At 34.2% G+C, this 21,018-nt stretch overlaps 1 protein-coding gene across 2 annotated transcripts in view; it reads left to right on the forward strand.

Moving 5' to 3' along the window:
* Window positions 1-17,942, forward strand: part of LOC106071334 (uncharacterized) — a 134,210-nt gene extending 116,268 nt beyond the window's left edge. For both annotated transcript variants that reach the window (XM_056043660.1, XM_056043661.1), the window contains exon 6: window positions 1,687-17,942. In XM_056043660.1, coding sequence (XP_055899635.1) covers window positions 1,687-1,922 — 236 coding nt within the window. In that variant the 3' untranslated portion in view covers window positions 1,923-17,942. The remainder of the gene's footprint in view (window positions 1-1,686) is intronic.
* Window positions 17,943-21,018: the final 3,076 nt, after the last annotated feature.

Consider the following 21,018-nt stretch of genomic DNA (forward strand, 5'->3'; position numbering starts at 1 on the left):
AAACAGATTTCAGAAATCTTAACTTAGCCTGTAGCACTATAGATTTACTACTCTATACATATAATAAATATCTAGATCTAGAATAATTTAGATTATCGAGAGAGAGAGAGAGAGAAGGAGAGAAAGAGAGAGACACTTTAGGATTCTAGATTTACTCTAGATTAGTTCTTAAGAATATGTTTATGAAGGGCCAAAATAAAAAGAAAAGAATTGAAGTGTCCGTTTCTAATATAGTTAGAGAGAATGATCTAGATATAGATAGAAGTCGACTTTTCAAAACGTTTCTAAAAGTATATAGCATCATTAGATAAAGGTCTAGGTCTCTAAATATACCGTCTTTAAATAAGAATACTATCACTAGGCCTAATAATATAGGCCTACAATAATTATTTTTCATAATCTAGGAAAGAAATCCCGTTGTAATACTGTATATAGATTTATATAGATCTAGATCTTCTTTACTTTCTAATAAAAGGGGTTCCTTTCTGTCGCTTCGTTCGATTACATTGGTCTATGAGAGTTTTGTATTAATGGCTGTTCTTATGCAAATATAAATTAAACTAATGAGAAATGGGAATGGCATGCTCTATAGATTTCGTTTTTTTGCGGTAATGTATATAAGTACATTTATAAGTAAAACATAAAAAAGAAATTACCCAGACCTAGTAAAAATACCCAACATGAACTGCAACTTCAGAAGAGAAGCGTCTACTTAAAATTAATTTGACGCGAAGAGTGATCAAAAAAAAAGTAACTATTATGTCTACTATAACAGCTAGTCAGAATATGCTAGAAGTTTTAATAAACCTTTTTTATAAGAGCCAACAAAAATTTTCTAATCAACACGGGTAAATCGCGCTCGGCGAGGCGTAAAATCCTTCTTTGTCTCCATCATTTTATTTTGTCGGCATTGTAGGATGCGCGAGGCCATGCGCAAAGAACCTGCTTTGTAAAAACAAATTGCAAGTTACAGTTCCTTTAGTATAGCTCCTTTGTTTGATAAATAAATTGGCGTTCAGGAACATTTTGCGCACCGTCTTTTTAATTGGGATATAAAGTTCTTTCACTAGATTGTTATATACTCTTCGAAGATTTATACATTCTTTAAAACCAGGATTTTCTTTTTTTGGAAAGAAAGGATTGGGGCGGGGTAAAAAATAGATTTTTACAAAAATCTTTCATTCGTTAGTTATTAGGAGCAAAAATAATCACTCTTACAAAGGTTGGTCTGCTGTTTAAAGGAGGAAATAGTATGTTTTATTTGGAATGACATGAAATTAAACTTTCCATGCCTATTCGTGTTTTTAAGATCTACACATGACGAACGGAAGGACAAACGGACAAACAGACAGACTACACAAAACTAATATTGGCTTTTCCCTTTTTGGAGGTCGCTGAAAATATAAATCGGATCTTACAAACAAATAGCTGATAATTTCAATATGTAAAGTATTTATTTATTTGAAATGATTGTATTTCAAAGAATACATTCTGTTGTAAATTCATTTTACAAATATGAATGGTATAGATGAACTGCAATTAGATCAAGTATTAAATGATAGAATCAAAATGTTTAAGAAATATTTATTTAATTTTGGATAGCTTATTTCAGCATAAAATTTGTGTGTTCAGCTGTGAGTGTTTAGATCAAATTGTGTATTCTGCAATGTTTAACTTTCTCTTCAGGTGTAGTACAAAGCTCAAGCTCAGCGTATGCTAGTCAACATAGTATTGAATCAAGTTCCAGTGGACAAAGAGCAACATCACCCACTAGTAATCGTGAACAAATGCACCATATTGTGGATGAAAGCTTGGGTCTAGAGTTCCGCACCTTCTACAGGTTGACTAGCCCAGTCAGAAAAACAAGTCATGATGGCCTAACGAAAAGACTTTCTCCTAACTCGAGTTTTGATCAGTATTAATATTTGTATTTAATTTCCTATTTTACTGTCCAACATCCTAATTCCAAAAGAATATTTTCAAAACCGTTTTTAAGAACTATACAGAGTAAACTTCGAAAAAAAACTGTAGGACAAGAATCTTGTGTGAACTCTTTAGATTAGCAATTTCAATAGTCTTTAAGACATTCAAGTAACCTAATGATATTTAGAAAATCTTTTTGCTTGTGGGGTTTGTTTAAAAAAAAATAATTTTGGAAGATAAACAGAAGAGAAAAAAGAATACGGAAACGATGAAATAAAATCATCTGCAAATGTGTTATATATATATATATATATATGTGTGTGTACGTAATTAATCTTTATTACATTCTGATCCTTCATCCTTTCGGAAGACGTATATTGTACCTTAGAAAAGTTTCTTCCTGGAGTTAGTTAAAAGAGTGTAGACATCCAGCCCTTGCCAGCCGTAGGTACTGGGGAGCTTCCCCAGCGGGGTACGGGGCGGGACTCCAAGCACCATTTCCAGTATTTAAAACAAAAAAAAATGCATTAAGGTATCTACAGTGCATAATTCTGATTGTATACAATTTTAATTCAAAAACCAAATCTGTCATTCACTGCACTTCATTAATGGAGCCCAGTAACTGCTAAAAATTGAATATTTTCATCTTCATGGAATATGGTGATAATTTCGCTCTAGATCTTATATTGAAAAGGGAGCCTTATCGTCAAAACCATCTGGGGGGGGGGTTATACTAAAAACCTCTGGAGTTTTTTTAAAACAAACTCAAAACCCACTTAGCTACGCTCATAAAAATTAGTGATTGTAGCTTGCTTTAGAATAGTATTGAAGAGGGACCTTATGTAGGGGGTTTCGAGCTTATAGTTCTCTGGAGGGTAAAAACAAAAGCCCCCTTGGCTACGCTCATATAATTTAGTGTGTGTAATTTTATTTTGAAGACGTGGTTTTTAGTATCGCACCCCGCTGGAGGAAGGGGGTAACCTCAAAGACCTCTTCAGGGGGGTTTTAAACTCCAAATTCCCCTTGGCTATGCTCATGGAATTCGGTGACTGTTTTTGTTTTATGAAAGAGTGTTTTTTTTAACTCAAACCCCTCTGGAGGGCGATTTTAAACTAAAAACCTCCTTGGCTGCGCATGACAAGTAATGGTTTAACATTAAAATCTCACCTAAAATTTTGCGGGGAGGGGGCGAACCCTCATGCCAGTGGTAGTCAGGCTGATGAGTAGTAGATCAATTGGGCATGTGGTAGTCTGGCTGATCTTATCTTATATAATACAGACGTTACTTCAAAAAAGAAGATGATTACGTCCTACGCGTCATGCAGTAGTAGTACTCAGAGACGTTGTCCAAGTTGTCCAATGGATATTTAATGTTTGAGGCCCCACTTCAATTGTTAATTGTCCGGTGTCCAGACAATTTACTTTTAAAAAAAAGCACTTAGGCAGTATGAGAACTGTCAAGTGGGGGACAACAATGGATTAATAGCAAACAATCTTCTCTATATATAATTCTCTTCTTCCCTCAACAGTTTGGACGAGAAGAAGTAAAGGAAAGATCACTCTCTTATTTCTGCGGATAGTCCACGAGAAAACTAGAGTAGTATTCACACTACGGATGGCTGCCAGCGAGCTAGACTGTCGTTTAAATTTATCAAACCCTGCCCGCTCCCATCTTGTCCTGCGAGAGGTTTGGACTAGGAACTAATCTAAGTAATCTACTATGTATATATATATATATATATATATATATATATATATGTAAATAGCAGGGTCGGACTTAACCATTGTGGGGCCCTATGCAAAATGGATTTCGCGGGGCCAAGTTTGGGTAGGGAAGCGGATAATAAGTGAAATTTAAGAGTTTGTATTAGAAAATAAATTCGTCTATGCATTTTATTCATTCTTTACTACGTACAGTATTACTTTACGAGCTTTGCGTGTAGCAAGGTCATACAGTATATCATAATAATTCTGTTTCCTACATAGATCACGCTCAATAGCAAGAATTACCAAATGTTTCAATCTATCTTTGAGAAATGTTGACCTCAAGTAATTCTTCATTTGAGGCGCGAGAAGCTTCTTTCACCAGATTACACAATTACGGCTAGTGCATAATGCCGTTTTTATATATCGCGCGTAGGATTGGCGTTTTTCATATTGAATGACACCCCAAAATGACAACTTTTGTCTATATATTTCCGAATATTTTAAGGATTTTTTCGTTTATTTGTAATTTCAGGAGATTTCCAGGAGCCCATGGTAAATTGACAGGAGGGCGCGGGAAATCTGTTTTAAGTTATAAAATGGTTTAATTTAATAATTTGTACACCTTGAATTAGCGCGGGTCCTATGATAGTGCGGAGCCCCCTGCGGTCGCATAGGTTGCAGTGGCCTAAGGCCGGCCCTGCAAAATAGCGGCGTATGCTACGCCGCCGGTCGACTGCAAGAAATAATCATTAACAATTTTTGAATGAATAATACCGTTGTTTATTGGCGAAATAATGCACAAATGACAAATCTCGATTCATATCGCTTCACGTCGCGCTTTCTGTGCAGCAAAAGCATCTATAACATCATCTACATCGATACTAGTATGTGTGACACCACTGACATTAAGCCATGCTGCTAAGCCTTTCTTGCGTCACTGCGCTCCTGAGATAGTTTTTGATGAACTTGAGCTTTGAGAATAATCTCTCACATGATGCATTGGAAGTGGCCTGAGCTAGCAGTATTCGGATGGAGGTTGCAAGGTTTGAGCACACATTATTACCATATAAAGCCAGCTTCCTCAATATGTCAATTAGTGATTGTGGCAATGCTTTGTTGATGAAAAGTGCACGTGCATCAATGACATCATTGAACATGTAACAGGAAAAAATAACACGTTTTCATCAGCGCGTCATCATTTATAGACTCTAAAAGGTGTTTTGGTTCAAGAAGAAACCCAAAGGTGTCCACGTGGTTTTCCAGCCTTTGGAATCTGTCCTTTATCTCCATATGAAGTCTGTCCAGCACTTCTGTAGCAACACGTTTGAATTGCAGTTCTATTGACAGTCCTAGATCAGAACTCAACGCCCCATCAAGTCTTTTCTTTCTTCTGGTTATTTTGATTACGGGAACTCCATAGCATTCACTACCTTCTTTTGCTTTTTAGATGGATTGGGTGATCAGTTTCGTCCGGTTCTCATCATGTTGCAGAAAGCATGAAAGCGTTTTAATCTCTTCAGCAGCTTCCCTGTGCAGTTCAGACTTTGTAGTTTATTCTGAACTATATTAATTGGTCGCAGGGGGTTTGACCAGAACTCCAGATAAGCAAATAATTCATAATTTTCCACTGCATAAAGAAGATTTTGTGCACTGCTTCTAGTGTCCATTCTTTAAAGTGTTGATTCAGAAAGTTTCTTCAACAGCTTGATGATTTTGTCGAGATGCAAGGAAAATGCCGACGTAGCTTCTTTCTCTGCAGAGATTTAAGTCCAGTCTATTGTCTTTTAGAGTTTGCAGAACAAGTTCTCCATAATGTTGTCCATCAGGTTTCAAAATTTCCAATTAACCAATGAATGACTCTTTTATTTCGAAATTATCAACATCCAAGTAACGAACTATTAGAGATACCTGTTCTTGATGAGAAACATCTGGGGTGGAATCAAGCATAAGAGAAATATAACAAATTTCTTGACTTTCCAACAATTGATTCCCTAACTTATTGCCCATCAAGTTAAAAAAACTCATTTTGAATTTCTGGTGACAAATAATATGTCTTCCCATATTCGATTCTATGTAAACTGGTGTTTTGTAACTTCATCAAATTCTGCAAGAAGTTTCAAAGATGCTAGGAAGTTCCCAGGACTGTGTAAATTCAGTTTTTCGTTGTGACAACGTAAGCTTGAGTTTGTTTTGCAAAGTACTTAATAGCTGCTGCTACACGATTCAGAATATCCCTGTGGTGGACCTTCTTCATGTTCTTTCAGTCTCTCAGGTTTCTTCCATTTGGTGAAACCAACTCCAGGTTTGCTCAATACACTAGATGTCTTTTCTGATGCCTCTGAAAACAGTAAGCATGCAAAACAAAAAGAGAAGAGAAGCCAAGATCGGTTGTATTTTTTTCCTTTTGGAAGCTTTCTAGTAAACCATGATGTCAAACTTTGTGATTTATTTTGGCTGGAAACAATACCGTTCATCTTTGTTTTGAAAAAATAATCTACCTTTTAACACAATCTTTGCTCGCAGTTCCTTAGATAAAATTCCAGGCTGAATATACATGAAGTCTTTGTACTTAATAACAGCTTCTTCTACTTCTGGAGAAAGTGATTTTGGAAGACCAACTCTTGACTCCTCTGTATCCCTTACTTCAGATGTTTTCTCTGATTGTGGTAAAAAGTATTCCCCTGGAGTCCCTTCAGCACTACTTCTCTCATCAAGAGACATTTTCACTTCTTCGACTGCTGTATCTTTGTATGAATCATCTGAATAGTGATACTTTTCTTTGACACGTTCATGGTCTTCTTTGTTTTCAGTGCTCTTATCAGGTTTCTGCTTTAATGATAGATAAGGATGATGAAATAAATTACCCTATACTAAATTACTTCCTGAGAGTAACACGGCACTAGTCAGAGCTATGGAAGTTACTCCTTGAAATTGAGAGTAACCCCGCACGTAAAGAGTTAACATTCTCTGTGGAATTCATACAACAGGGTCACTTACTTATATAACAACGTCTAAAGCAAGATTACATGACAGTGACGTAATATTTAATTTATTTAAAAACAAATTTCGGACACTCATTTGGGGCCCCTCTCAAGTGGGAGATCTTCAGATTCTCCTCCCCTCACCCTAGCTACGCCACTGACTCGTACATAACACTTGAGGACTCCGCCAGGACCGACTTTATGGTCGACTAACAGTCCCGGCTCCTCTCTCTCCTGTCTTGAACTGCTCTGCCTTACACACTCTGTCTCTGGTCCACGCAGGCTTGCGATCACATGACCATAACACGGGTCATATTTGCGTGTAATAGCATTACTTTCCCTTGTCCATCGACAGCCGTTGACCTGAATGATTTACCTGAGTCACATGTGTCAGCTGAACCTACAGTTAACCCTAACGCGCCGCCAATAGGGTTATAACAGTATTACTAACGACCCATTTAAAAGGAATGTGCTTATTCGAATGTCGTATATCATATAGAACTACGTATATATACACACTATTATGAATTCTCGTCTATTACCTTTACTCCTTAAGGTCCGTCACAATGAAGCCTTACTCAACAATGAATCACAAACATGACATCATCTTACATATGGCCTTCGGGCGAATCCTTTACGTCACTGGGTGGATCATCTATATTATAAAGTAGAAAGTAAGGCGTATATCTGTATGTATGTATGTATGTGCCGAATAGAAATCAAAACCGTTTGACCAATCTTGAAAACATTTGGCAGAAATGTTCCTTGGGTACTAACTTAGACCCGTAGTGTATGTATTGTAGCCCTAAAACAAACTTAAGTGACCCTCAAAAAAAGTTGACCAACTCTATTAAACTATTAATATTTAATAAATCTAGGCCATGTGTATCATGGTTACATGGGAGAAGATCGAAAGGATCTAGATATAGATCTAATTTTAAAACTACACTTTGCACAAATAGTTTTTTACTTTGACACACAAAAATTACAAAATATAGTCTATTGATTTCATTATTGAATAAAATTAAGCTGTAAATTTGTCTTTCAAAAGCATTTTTACATAAATTCGTTCCTTATATCTGTTAGAAGGTCTGATGTACATTCTTTAGAACTGTTACACATCTCTCTATTCCAAGGTCTAAAACTCTAATTCAACTCTAAGATGATAGAACTTTTCTTCGCAAAGATAGTTTTATACTTAAACATATAAACATACTAATTATAGTCCATTCATTTCATATTCTAATCAAATTAACATTCAAATTTGTTTTTCTAAAGCATTTTTCATACATATGTTTGCTTTAGCTGCAATGTCGTGTTGACAGACTATCTAATATTTTCATTCATGTGTCGCGCAAACCTTACATGCGCAGTGAAAACACGCTGTGATTGGACAGGCAAATGAGGCTCTATATGGGTGATATTAAATATACTAACATAAAATAATTAATAAGCTTATTGAACCTTAAATTCAACCTTAAACTGATAGATTAAGAATGTTTAGTGAAAGTAGATGTATTTTATTTACTTTAAACAAATGAATCTAAGTTTAATCTAGGTCAAAAACTATATTAGACTCTAGATCTAGGCCTACATCTCAATATATATGCAAGCAAATCTTATAACATTATTATTTTGTTTAATTGTTTGTAATTATTATTATAGCTTTTATATAGCGCTACTTTAATGCGTATAGAATGCCCAGATCATTATGGTCCATTCACATTTGTTTCCGTACTGCCTTTAGGTGCTCAGTAAACACAGCTCAACTCGAGTCGGGTGTCGAGCCTCGAGCCCCCTTTATAGGTAGCCAAGCCAAATTCAAGTGTACTCAGCTTCTCGACCACGCTTCCCACAAACTATTCTAATGTACTATATCAGTAACACGCATATTGAGACCCGCGGGCCGCGGGTAATATATGGCTAGTTGAGAATAAAATACAGAAGACAAATATATAAACTAGATCAAGATTGCCAACTATGGACGTCGGGCAATATTCGGCCCGTAACGGGTTGAAACTTCTACCACAATACAGTAAATTGGAACGAAAAAATATAGAAATTAACATGAGTAGCGTTGAGGCAGAAACCGATGGATTCGATAGAATTCATTCTGTAATGTTCAATCGTCTTTATACAATAGTTTCATATGTTCAAGTCTTTATACAATAGTTTCATATTTTCAAGAAGTCTTTATACAAAAGTTCCATATTTTCAAGAAGTCTTCATACAATAGTTTCATATTTTCAAGAAGTCTTTATACAATAGTTTCATATTTTCAAGAAGTCTTTATACAATAGTTTCATATTTTCATGTCTTTATACAAAAGTTCCATATTCTCAAGAAGTCTTTATACAAAAGTTCTATATTTTCAAGAAGTCTTTATACAATAGTTTCATATTTTCAAGTCCTTATACAAAAGTTCCATATTCTCAAGAAGTCTTTATACAAAAGTTCCATATTTTCAAGAAGTCTTTATACAATAGTTTCATATTTTCAAGTCCTTATACAAAAGTTCCATATTTTCAAGAAGTCTTTATACAATAGTTTCATATTTTCAAAACAGCTTTAGTTTTAGTTTCGTTTTTTTTTATATCCACTAGTTGACCCTAACCCTTTACTTCTTGTGATGGACATAAGGCACCCATGCAACAATTTCAAATTTTTTTTGTCGAGGACATTGGAGAGCTGAGTGTAGAGAATACCAATAAAAGTAGATATTCTTACTTTCTATGAACGGAGTAAAAACAAACCATTTTGGTTTACCTTTATCTTTACATTTACATATCCCTTAGTCAGTCGGGGCACCATGCAAGATTCGTCGACCGTCTCTCTCCATTCCTGTCTGTCTTTTGCCTTAGTTGGAACCTCTTTCAATGGCAGGCCCGTCCATTATTTTATGTTGTCCGCTGTCTGCCTCTTCTTATTTTTCCTGGTTTACAAAATGTTTTTAAGGAACCACATTTTGAAGCACATCACAAGTAAGGCTGCATCTTTGGTTTGAGTTAAAAAGGGAAAATTGAAAAGATTTGTAAGAATGGGCTTTGTTGCTCACATGAAATTTATATAAGTGTCAGACGCGAATAGCTCAAATTTTCAGTAAAAGAAATTACAAAAGTCATTTCTCTATAGAAGAAGTTACGAAAGTTATATAATATAAATAAAAACCACAGACCTATATATACTTCAATAAATATAGGTATTTACTCTCTATTTACAATTTATTTAGGTAGGTGCTGTTTTACTATTACACACTAAGTATCAGATTTTAGAAAAACCCAGGTTCTTTTTTTTTGTGTAACGCCATTCGCTAACATATAGATCTAAATTACATCTCTTTATTAGTACAATTAAATCTATATATTAAAATCTGTATGAATCCTTTGGTAAAATAGTAGATCTAGAGCAACTTATTATAAATGAGATTAGTAGATTATGTTAATAAATTAAGTGGAATAGATCTATTGTTCTAGAATTTTAGAATCTACTTTTTTTTTTTTTGGCCTCTCTTACAGCACAGCAGACAAACTTACAAAAGTCGTCAAGTCGCAATAGTTTAGAAATCTAGATTCTATCTTGAGACTAGATTGTCACTAGTCTAGATTTAGCTATACCTGACTAAAGCTTATTAATTAGGATAGGCCTACATCTACTATCTAGATTATTCTATATTGAGTGTATATCTATATCTAGAAAAATTCTATAGCTAGTCTAGGTCAGACTCAGTAGATCTACTATCTATACAATATTGAATATACTTCTACTTATATATCTAGCCTACGTTTCAACGCCAAGACCTAATATACCAATATAATAATAGTAAGGCTTGTCATCAAGTCCGTAGATTCATGAGGAATTCAATATTTCCCGTCGATACGCAGCCTCAGCTGTCACCTACATATTTTCCCACAACCATGGCAAGCATAACCATTGTCCGCCTGTGGTCGATTAAGATTTTCTTTTTGCCGTCTGCGTCTATCCTCGGTAGCAGATTTTCTTTTGGTCTCAAATGCGCATTCCGCGGCCTTTGTGAGTGACCTCAAGCTGTCTGTCTCGTTCTGAGACCGCATGCAACCAGGTGCTCTCTACTATGTCTTCTATGGCAAGTAAGCGGCTTATCTCGTCTTTAAAACGTTTCCGTGGGGCACCTCTGTTTCGTCGACCATCTTTTAGTTCACCAAAAAAGCTGCTTTTGGCATACGTTCGTCCCCCATACTGGGTACGTGCCCTGCCCAGGGTAACTGTCGGACCATAAGTCCCTCTATACTAGTCTATACTGTCCATACCGGCGTTCGCAAGGACATCGCAGTTTGTAGTGCTGTCTGCCCACCTTATGTTTATGATGGAGCTTAAGCGTCTTTGGTGAAAACGTTCAAGTAGTCTTAGTAGTCTCTGTATAACTTGTCGACCGGTGGCGTAGCATACGCCGCTATTTTGCAGGGCCAGCCTTAGGCCACTGCAACCTATGCGACCGCAGAGGGCCCCGCACTTTCATAGGACCCACGCTAATTCAAGGTGTATAAATTATTAAATTAAACTAATAACTAAAAACAGATTTCCTGCGCCCTCCTGTCGATTTACCAGGAGCTCCTGGAAATCTCCCGAAATGACAAAAGATACGAAAAAGTCCTTAAAATATACGAAATATATACGCGCGATAAATAAAAACAACATTATGCATTAGCCGTAATTGTGTATGAGCTAGCAGGGCGCAAGAGAAGTTCCGTTATGACCATTTCTTTTGTTTTTTGTATGGGATAGTAGACGTCAAAGATTGCCGTCCGAACAAAACGTGATGTCGATGCCTTCGTGCAATCGCTGGTCAGAATCATACAGTAACCATTGTCCGTGTCGAAAGCCTTGGTGAGGTCCACGAAGGCAGCATATGTATATGTTTATATAGTATAATAGACTTGAATGTAGCTAAAATTAAGACTAAGTCTAAGACTCTAGATCTAGACGGCCTAGAGTACCAGTAAATTTATCTTAGATGATCTTAGATTCTATTTCTAATATATTTATAACCTAGATATATATACTAGAAGTAGATCTATACTGATTCTATAGTTACAATTTGAATTCAACGTGAATATTTATGATTATATAGATACACATTATAACTAGATTTGATAGATTTTGACAAGGCATGCGTGAGATCAATTTTTTAAAGCAACTATAATTAATGGACTTCATCTAAAATAAGTTCATTCATATATTCACATGCGATTTTTTTTTTATTTATAAGCTTATATTAGCATTATTTTGGACCAATGTCTCACAACGGCTGATAAGAGAAATCAGGTATAAACATCAGAAAACACGACCCCTTAACTCAAGAAAACATTAAGAAATTAAAACAGAAACCAAATAGACAGTGAGGTTGATAACAAATGAATATTCACAATTGATTATAGTAACACCTTTTTAAAAATCATTATAAGTTTTAAAATCACTATTTTTATTTCTACGATTATTTTTGTGTGGGAAATTGTGTATCGGAAAATGCCGGGTACTTGAAGTAAGCTAGTCCTAAAAAAATACAAAGATCTTGGGTAAAAGACTCATCAAATAAAGTACTGTGTAGTTTCAAGCGCTTGTTTCAGGTCTTTTCTTTTTATACCCTCTATTGGGTTTGATCCCAACCACCCGTATTTTTGTGCAGAATTTTTTTTTCTTAAATTATCTTAAATTTACAGCCTAATAATGTCAGTTTAATTTAGAATGACATCTAAAAAATGCAAAAGATATATAAGGAAAAAGGTACTTCCGGCTCAATTTCTAATCCTAGTTTTAAATCAAAGAAACGAAACGCATAAGAGTAACAAAGCCCATTGTAGGCTTATCAAGCCGATAATATGTCTATTATTATCCAATGAAACTCTTCCTGTATATACATATATAGAGATAGATAGATATATAGATAGATAGATAGATAGATAGATAGATAGATAGATAGATAGATAGATAGATAGATAGATAGATAGATAGATAGATAGATAGATATAGATATAGATATAGATATAGATATAGAAAGATAGATAGATAAATAAATACATAGATATATCGTAATTGTTGCAAAAACAAATACGTCAGATCTACCTCCACCGGCTCTAAAGCCACATAGGCTCTCAGATATCATCTCGTACTCTAAAGTTAGTTAGTCGGTCAAGATTCGAGTAAAGATTTTAGATTTTGTTCTGCTACTCACAGAAGTGTAATGCCTCGATAGTTGGAGCAGCTAGAGGTCTCTCACAAAGGCTGCGGGAAACACATTTGAGACCAAACGAAAATCCGCTGCCGAGGACAGACGCAGACGGCGAAAATAAAATCTGAATCAAGCACCGGCGGTTATGCTTGCCGTGGATGCAAAATATGTAGGTCACAGCTGCGGCTGCGTATCCACGAGAAATACTGCATTCCTCATAAATCTTTGGACTCGAAGACAAGCCTTATTATTATTAGATAGTGGAACCATCCCAAGATTTTATCAGCGACTTAGTCTGGTAAGGTGTGCCACTCGTAGAAAGAGCGTGTGTCACCAATGTCTCTTCATGTTTACGGACAGTTCAAACCATTTGGGTTTTTTTTTTTAGTTCCCTGACCTTTTTCTGCAGAGTGTGACAAGAAGCTTTATATAGAAATTTGGCTGCATTGTCATTAGGATTAGCAAAAACAGATCGATAGCAGTTGGGCTTTTTCTTTAGCAGCTCTTGAATTTCAACCTTGAGTAGTCCTATGAATCGCTCTGGTACGTCAGCAAGCTATTTATGTATCTACATCTATTACATAGACCAGCTAGGCTTCGATCGGATAAATGTTTTATGAAAAGAGAGAGGGACAGAGGTTAAATCCTATTGTCGCCACACAATCCCAGAATAAACTTTACCCCCAAAATGTTTGTTGTTGTTGTTGTTTTTTTAAATATTTTTAGATACAAAGAAAGAAAACATGTATAGATAATAGATTGTTACACAAAAGTGAAATGGGAATCAATTTTATGACAAAGCTTATATCAACTCACTTTGTTGGTCTGGTGCAATTTGTGTACACGTTATTTCTCCCACACCCAGCCTCCGATCAAGTTGTAAATTTACACAATTATTTGTTGAATCTAACAAAATATGAATCAATCAGAAAATTAACTTATTAGTTAATTAATCATTGTTAATTATTTTGTTTGGTATCGAAAAAAGGAAATAAATGCTACTTATTAAGTGATGTGGCTGTATATGTGGTGTTATTTTCCTCATTATGTTTTGTAGACGTTTTTCCCTCAATAACCATTCTCGAATCAAGTTCAAATTTTGCAAAACTATTAGTAGTCTATGACAGTATTGTCATAATCAATCGATAAAAAAATCAATTATTAAATCAATTAATGGTCATTAATTAATTTTGTTTTATAAGGAAAAAAAAAGAAGCCTAGTGCTGGCAGTGATTTTTGCAGTTATTTCCCTTAGATAACCGTTTTAAAAAGTGTTTATGTTTTTCTTATATTAGTTATTTGGCCTCATTCAGTCGTAGTACAAATATCGTTCATCTCCTGGAACACTTTTTCATGGAGAGACACTCCCGTTCACATATATCACAGTTTAAGGTGGCTTTCGCTTTGGCGGCTATTATTCGTATGGCACGCTTTTCTTCCATAGCTTAGACTCTTAGACCAAGGGTGGGCAAAATAAGACACGCGGGAGCGCTATATGCGGCCCTCGAACACTTACAGAAATTATGTGTGCCGACAGAGCATAGATATGAAAATGCAAATATAGTAAAAATAAGTAATTTAAAATATCTATCTAAATTATTGAAACTTCTAATTCTTACGATGAAGAGATTAACAACGTTGTCTATTATTGTCTCTACATGTCATTCTAAGACAAATGAAGAACACAGAGATTATTCTAATAGGCAATATGACAAGACATTCAGTCAAAGGTGCAAACTCAGGTCAGCATTTATTCAATGCTATGAAGATCTGTGTTGAAAGTCCTTGGTTGGCATGCAACAAGATGGCGAGTTTAACAGCTGATGAAATCGTGTTTTGACTGAGAATAACATTAAGCTGTTAAAAAAAAATTTAATAACAATATCCCAATCATAAAATCTTACATTTGCACTGGAAAGTTTGCGCAAAGCAGCATTTAATATCATTGACCCAATCATCACAGTGATTAAACCAATAGTAGCTAAGGGCCTTAACCACTGGGAGTTCCGAAAAGTACTTAAAGATTTGGAAACAAAACAATCAAAGAATCAAAGTCTTGTATATTTCAGCAAAGGAAAATGACAAAACCAGTTTTCCCTGGCTTGCCTAGAGAAATGGGGAAGCATTATTTGAAACAAATTAACATACACATACATTTCAGTTGCAAGCAACCCATTTGCGATATTGTCAATGTCAAACAAAAAGTCTACTGTCAATGGCAAACAAAAAGTTTGTTTTTCACTATTCTTATCTTATATAATACAGACGCCACTTCAAAAAAGAAGATGATTACGTCCTACGCGTCATGCAAATTAACCAATGACTTAAATTCTGCCAAGTCACTGGTTTTCCTGGCTAGCTCAGGCAATCTATTCCATACTCTAATAGCACTAGAGAAGAAGGAGTATTTGTACAAATTTGTCCTAGCATATGGGACGAAGAATGTGCCTTCAACTCTGTCAACCAAGGACTTTCAACACAGTATTTTATTAAATTTTGTTTTTGTATTTGAAGATTATGGTTTAATGTTTAATGTATAATTGCTACTTTACTTTTGAGTCTTCTGTCCTGAAGGCTTTCTAAATTTAGTGATTTTACTAAAGGTGTTACTCTAGTCAAATGTGAATATTCGTTTGTTATGAATCTCACTGCTCTATTTTGTGTCTGTTCCAGTTTCTTAATGTTTTCTTGAGTTGAGGGGTCCAAACGGAGGCTGCATATTCTATTATTGGCCTAACCAAGGTTAAATAACATTTTAGTTTTATGTTCTTATTTGATTTATAGAAATTTCTTTTAATAAACCCTAATGCTTTGTTTGATTTTATTTTTATAGTTTCATCGATATGTTGATTCCATGACAGTTTTTCATTTATTATAACACCTAGGTATTTTGAGTTTTTTAGTCTGTGTTACTGGTTTGCCATGAATAAGATAAGTGAAATTAATTTGTTTTAGTTTTTTTGTTACTCTTAACAACTGACATTTTTCTGGGTGGAAAGACATGCTCCAATTTGATTCCCTTTTCTGTAATTCATCTAACTCTCTTTGTAAAATATCTGTGTCTTGTGTTGTTTTTATTGTTCTATATATTATGCAATCGTCTGCAAATAATCTGACTTTTGTTCCTGAAGTAATGCAATATGGTAAATCATTTATGTAAATTAAAAATAGTAGTGGACCTAAGACTTTTCCTTGAGGTACACCTGAGTTTACTGTTATCTGTGTTGATTTAGAGCCATTTATTATTACAGTTTGTTCTCTCCCTATCAGAAAATTTTTAATCCACTGATGCAATGGACCATTAATGCCGAAATATTTAAATTTTTTAAGCAAACTATGGTGGTGAACTTTATCAAAAGCTTTGGAAAAATCTAGTAAGATAGTATCTATTTGTTCACTATTATCTAACCCTTTGGAAAATCATCAATTAGTCCTATTAGTTGTGTTTCACACGATCTATATTTCCTAAAGCCTTGTTGGTATGGGGTGAGGACATTATGCTTGTCTAAGTGGTTTATGATGTTGCTACATATTATGTGTTCTAGGATTTTACATGTGATGCTGGTAAGTGATACTGGTCTGTAGTTTCCTGGGTCAGATTTTTCTCCTTTTTTAAATAGGGGGGTGACTGTGACAGGTGGGGAAATGTGACGTGTGTTTGGCGCGTTTAATGTCTAGGGGATGATTATTTTTAAAGCTATCACACACCAACCTATCAACATAAGAATCGGGAGCAAGCACGCAACGAGACAAGCAATGAAAGATAGATACAAAAGTTTAAAATGAAGAATATTTATTTACATCTCTAATTAATAATGTATTTTGATCATCCCTCTTGCACTTAATAAGAGAGTATGTCACTTTGTCCTCTGACTTAGCTAGTATGGGGTGAGGACATTATGCTTGTCTAAGTGGTTTATGATGTTGCTACATATTATGTGTTCTAGGTTTTTACATGTGATGCTGGTAAGTGATACTGGTCTGTAGATTCTTGGGTCAGATTTTTCTCCTTTTTTAAATAGGGGGGGGGTGACATTAGCTTCTTTCCAGTCCTTTGGTACTCTGCCCTGGTTAAGCGATGCCTGAAAGAGTATTTTGAACACTGGGGCTAGCTCATTGCTTAGTTCTTTGAGTAATCTAGCTGGAATATCATCAGGTCCAGAAGCTTTATTTGGTTTGGTGTTGGCTAATAGTTTTTAGATTCCATTTTCTTGTACTACTATATCTTCTACTTGGTTCAAATTAAGTAATATGTCTTTGTCTCATAGGGTTGAGAATGCTGATGCAAAGTATTTGTTTAGGATGTTTGCTTTAGTTTCATTATCATTATGTATTATGTTATGTTCATCTTTTAATGGCGCTATACTTGACCATAGGTTTTTGTTGTTATCTTTAGATATTACATTGTTTATGTATTCACTCTGCAGCTATCTGCTTACTTTTTGGTTAGGTCTTTAATTTTTATATACTTTTTGTAAACTCTTTCTGCCTCAGTTTTTTTTAATTTTCTATATAGGTTTTCCTTCTGTTTACAAAGCTTCTTTAGTCTATTATTAAACCAGCATTTATTTATATGGCAGAATGGTGCCACATTGGTATATGATTTTCTATAATGCTTTTAAGATGGTTTTTAATGAAATTCCAGAGGTCATTGACTGTTTGGTTAATGTCTTTTCCTAATAAGAATGTTTGTTGAAAGTTTAATGCAGCTTGGTGTATTTGTGTTAGGTTACATTTATTCTAGAGTATGATTTTTAGAAGTATTATTAACAAAGTCACAGTCTCAATGAAAATACAATTTCTTCCTAAAAATCCCATATTCTTCTCGACACCTTGCCCCTGCTAAGCCAGCGGATACTGCTGTGGTACAAATAATTATTTATGCAAGCAGATGTTTCAAAAAATTACACCACTTTTAAATGAAAAATTCAGGGGAAGTCAGTCTTATTAAAAAGTTCACAGGCTTCTTCATTAATAAATCAAGCTTATTCATAGATTCGCGCATTGGTACAAACATAAATTGCATTTAAGGTCACAACTGAAAAAGTATCAGTGGTTCATTATAAAATATATTTTCCTTTTATTAACTATCTCAAGGAATAGAATATTGATTCAAATTTTGTGTATGGTTTATTTACACTAAATCTGGATGACGACCTGTCTACCGTTCCGTTAAATGCACAACCACCCATAAATACTAAATTGCACGAAATAAAAATAGAAGGCCTAATACAGTTTTGACACTCCAAGCTACGCATTTCTAATCGTTTTTTATTATTATTATCGAAAGGACTATAGGCATACACGTCTCGTGGGAAACAAAGAAAAAGTTAATCTTGATAATATTGTAGCCTAAATAAAATGACAAAAAAAAAAAACACCAAAAAACTATAGCCTAATCTAAAATGAAATAGATCTAGAGCTAGATTTTCTTGGACGATTAATATAAAATAAGTATAAATAATAAATCATATGACACAGATCTAAATAAACAAATACTGATGGAGTCATTCTTTAATTAATTATTAGAATTACTTGACTACCAACTGGGTATTTTTTATTGCCAAAAAAATTTATAGACCTAAATGAATCGAATAATCAGTCACTAATTTGACTAATCTAAATTGTTTGTTTTATTTAAATGGCAAGTGTTATTGATGACTTCTGACTTGTTCATGAGTTGCAGAGATTCTAGCTTTTATTTTGATGACATGTTACGATATATGATAATATATCAATGATATTTAGATAAACGCAAGTACCTAGTGGAACAGAGAGAAGGACCATTTAATACAAGTATAAGGCAAAAGAAGTAAGTTGTTTATAATCCATCAAACTCACATAGGACTTGTGTCATTTGTGACGGCATTTCATGCATTTACAGAAGCTACAAACTATACTACAAAAATGATAGACTTGTCTTTGATTCCGAAAACTTATGAGGAATGCTATGTTTCCAGTGGCTACTCAGCCCCAGCTGTGACCTACATATTAAGCCACACTGAGCACAGGCATAACCATTGTCCACCTGTGGTAGAATCAGTTTTTTTTTTCTTTTTGCCGTCTACCCTCGGCAATTAATTTTCATTGGTGTATACCACACCTTTGTAAGTGACCTCCAGCTGTCTCGTTCTGAAGCTGTATGCAACCAGGTGCTCTCTTATTCTATGTCAGTTAAAGCAAGTTCGCGCCTAAGCTTGTCTTTAAAGCATTTCTGTGGTACCTCTTTACGTGCATATGACATGTTAGGCAAATGGTTTTGCCTATCGGAAGGCCATTTCGGAAAGTATAGGTGCTTAAAATGAAACTCCAAATATCTGGACTTCCAGTTACCAAGAAAATAAGCTTAGGTTTCAAAGAGACGACACTGGCATTTCAGCTAAGACGATCAGTAAAATTAATAGCAACTTTAATTGCAGTCCACCAAACAAGATAAAAAGAAACAAGTGTGGCTTCAATAGCATTGATGATATTTAGTTTACTTTTATCTCATTTACTAGTATTACTATTTCATTGACTAAGGTTTTTATTGTCAAATAGGCATAAGTACATGTACTAGTTCCTGCAATTTGATGAAAAATAATAATTAAATTGTGTGTAGTCTATATACAAATGTTTATAAGAGATCACACATTAGCTTAATTTACTTAATATTTTAAAACTATGATTTTGTGTTCTGACTCTACTCTAAATAAATTATATTTTATTTTAAGAAGGCAGAGTTGGAAATTCTTTTCTGATGAAAAAAAATTTATTAAACTAAAGTAGATGTTTATGGTTCATTTGTATTTATTTTTAAATTATTTATTCATTAAAAATTAATTGTTCATTAACATTTACTTGAAGTAAAGATCAAAAACACAAATTCAATACATGATAAGCTCTCAATTCATGCAGATCACAGCCCATCACTTAAATGTATTTACTGTCAATTCTACACACTATTCATTTTAAAATGTTGCTTTAAATTGTTATATGACACAATCAAAGTACTCGTACTTCACATTGATGTAGGCCTAAAGCAGCTGAAATAATGACAAATTTTCATTCACTAACTTGTACTGTCATTTATTATTAGACGTGTTAAAACTAATGACCTGTACAATATATAATTGATTAAGCAGGAGCATCAACAAATCTTGAACAATAATTGTCTACAGAAAAACTTTATTCTTACAATATACATTTACAATGTATTTAAACAAGTTAATTTATACAAATATGTATGGCCTAAAGATTATATCGTATTCTGATTTGTGAATACCAAGTTACATTATTATATGAAAACAGTGTACTCATTTTTTAAATATTCTGGGTAATAAAAATTAAAAACCAATATGATACAATAAAATTGAAGCATTAGTGAAATAAAAAAAAAATTTTCACTCAAGATCTATGTAAACTCTATGCTTGAAAAAAATCATTTTGAAATTAATTTTAAAAAAAAATATGGTTCTTTAGTCAATGGAATGCAATTATTTAACAATTTCATGATTATCTATTCATTTGAATATACTTATAACTGAAAAATAATCCATAAGGTTTAGATACAACCATTTGAAATAATGATTATAATTTTTTTCTTAATTAGCTTAATTCAAATCTAATATAAACAAGATTTCCTCTGTCAAGAAACGTATGAGGGAACAAAATGCATGTTCTTCTCAGGAAGTTTTGCAAAGGGAATTAAGAATATTTAATTGATGTTGCTTTTTTTTTTGCCAACATATTAAACCTTGTCACCATGTTTTAGTTTTAAGGAGAATGCACCATATTTTATGTTTACTTTTGTTAGATACTTATTTAAATTTTGAAAAAGTAAAATTTCCCTTACATATCTTGCAATCTATGGGGCAGATGATATAAAGTTTATCAGTTTCTGTGCCCCATGTCATGTACCCAGCACAACAACCAACCGCCTATTGAAAAAAAATCCCATTTCAGACCTCACAATCTATAGGGCAGGTGATGTTAAGGTCATCTGATTCTTTGGCCAGTGCATCATGTGGCCAGCACAACAACCAACCATCTTTACATTCCAAAACGAGAGTCAGCTACCCATTACAGTTAGGTGGACTCAGGGGGACCCAAAAATCTAAAAAAATTTAATCTGAGTCTCCACAGAGATCTAGATAATTCTAGATATTATAATATTACTAGACATATGTTACCCGCGACCCGCGGGTCTTTATTTGCGCATTA

This window comes from Biomphalaria glabrata, chromosome 10 (genome assembly GCF_947242115.1).
Source record: "Biomphalaria glabrata chromosome 10, xgBioGlab47.1, whole genome shotgun sequence".
In the NCBI taxonomy this organism is placed as follows: Eukaryota; Metazoa; Mollusca; class Gastropoda; family Planorbidae; genus Biomphalaria; species Biomphalaria glabrata.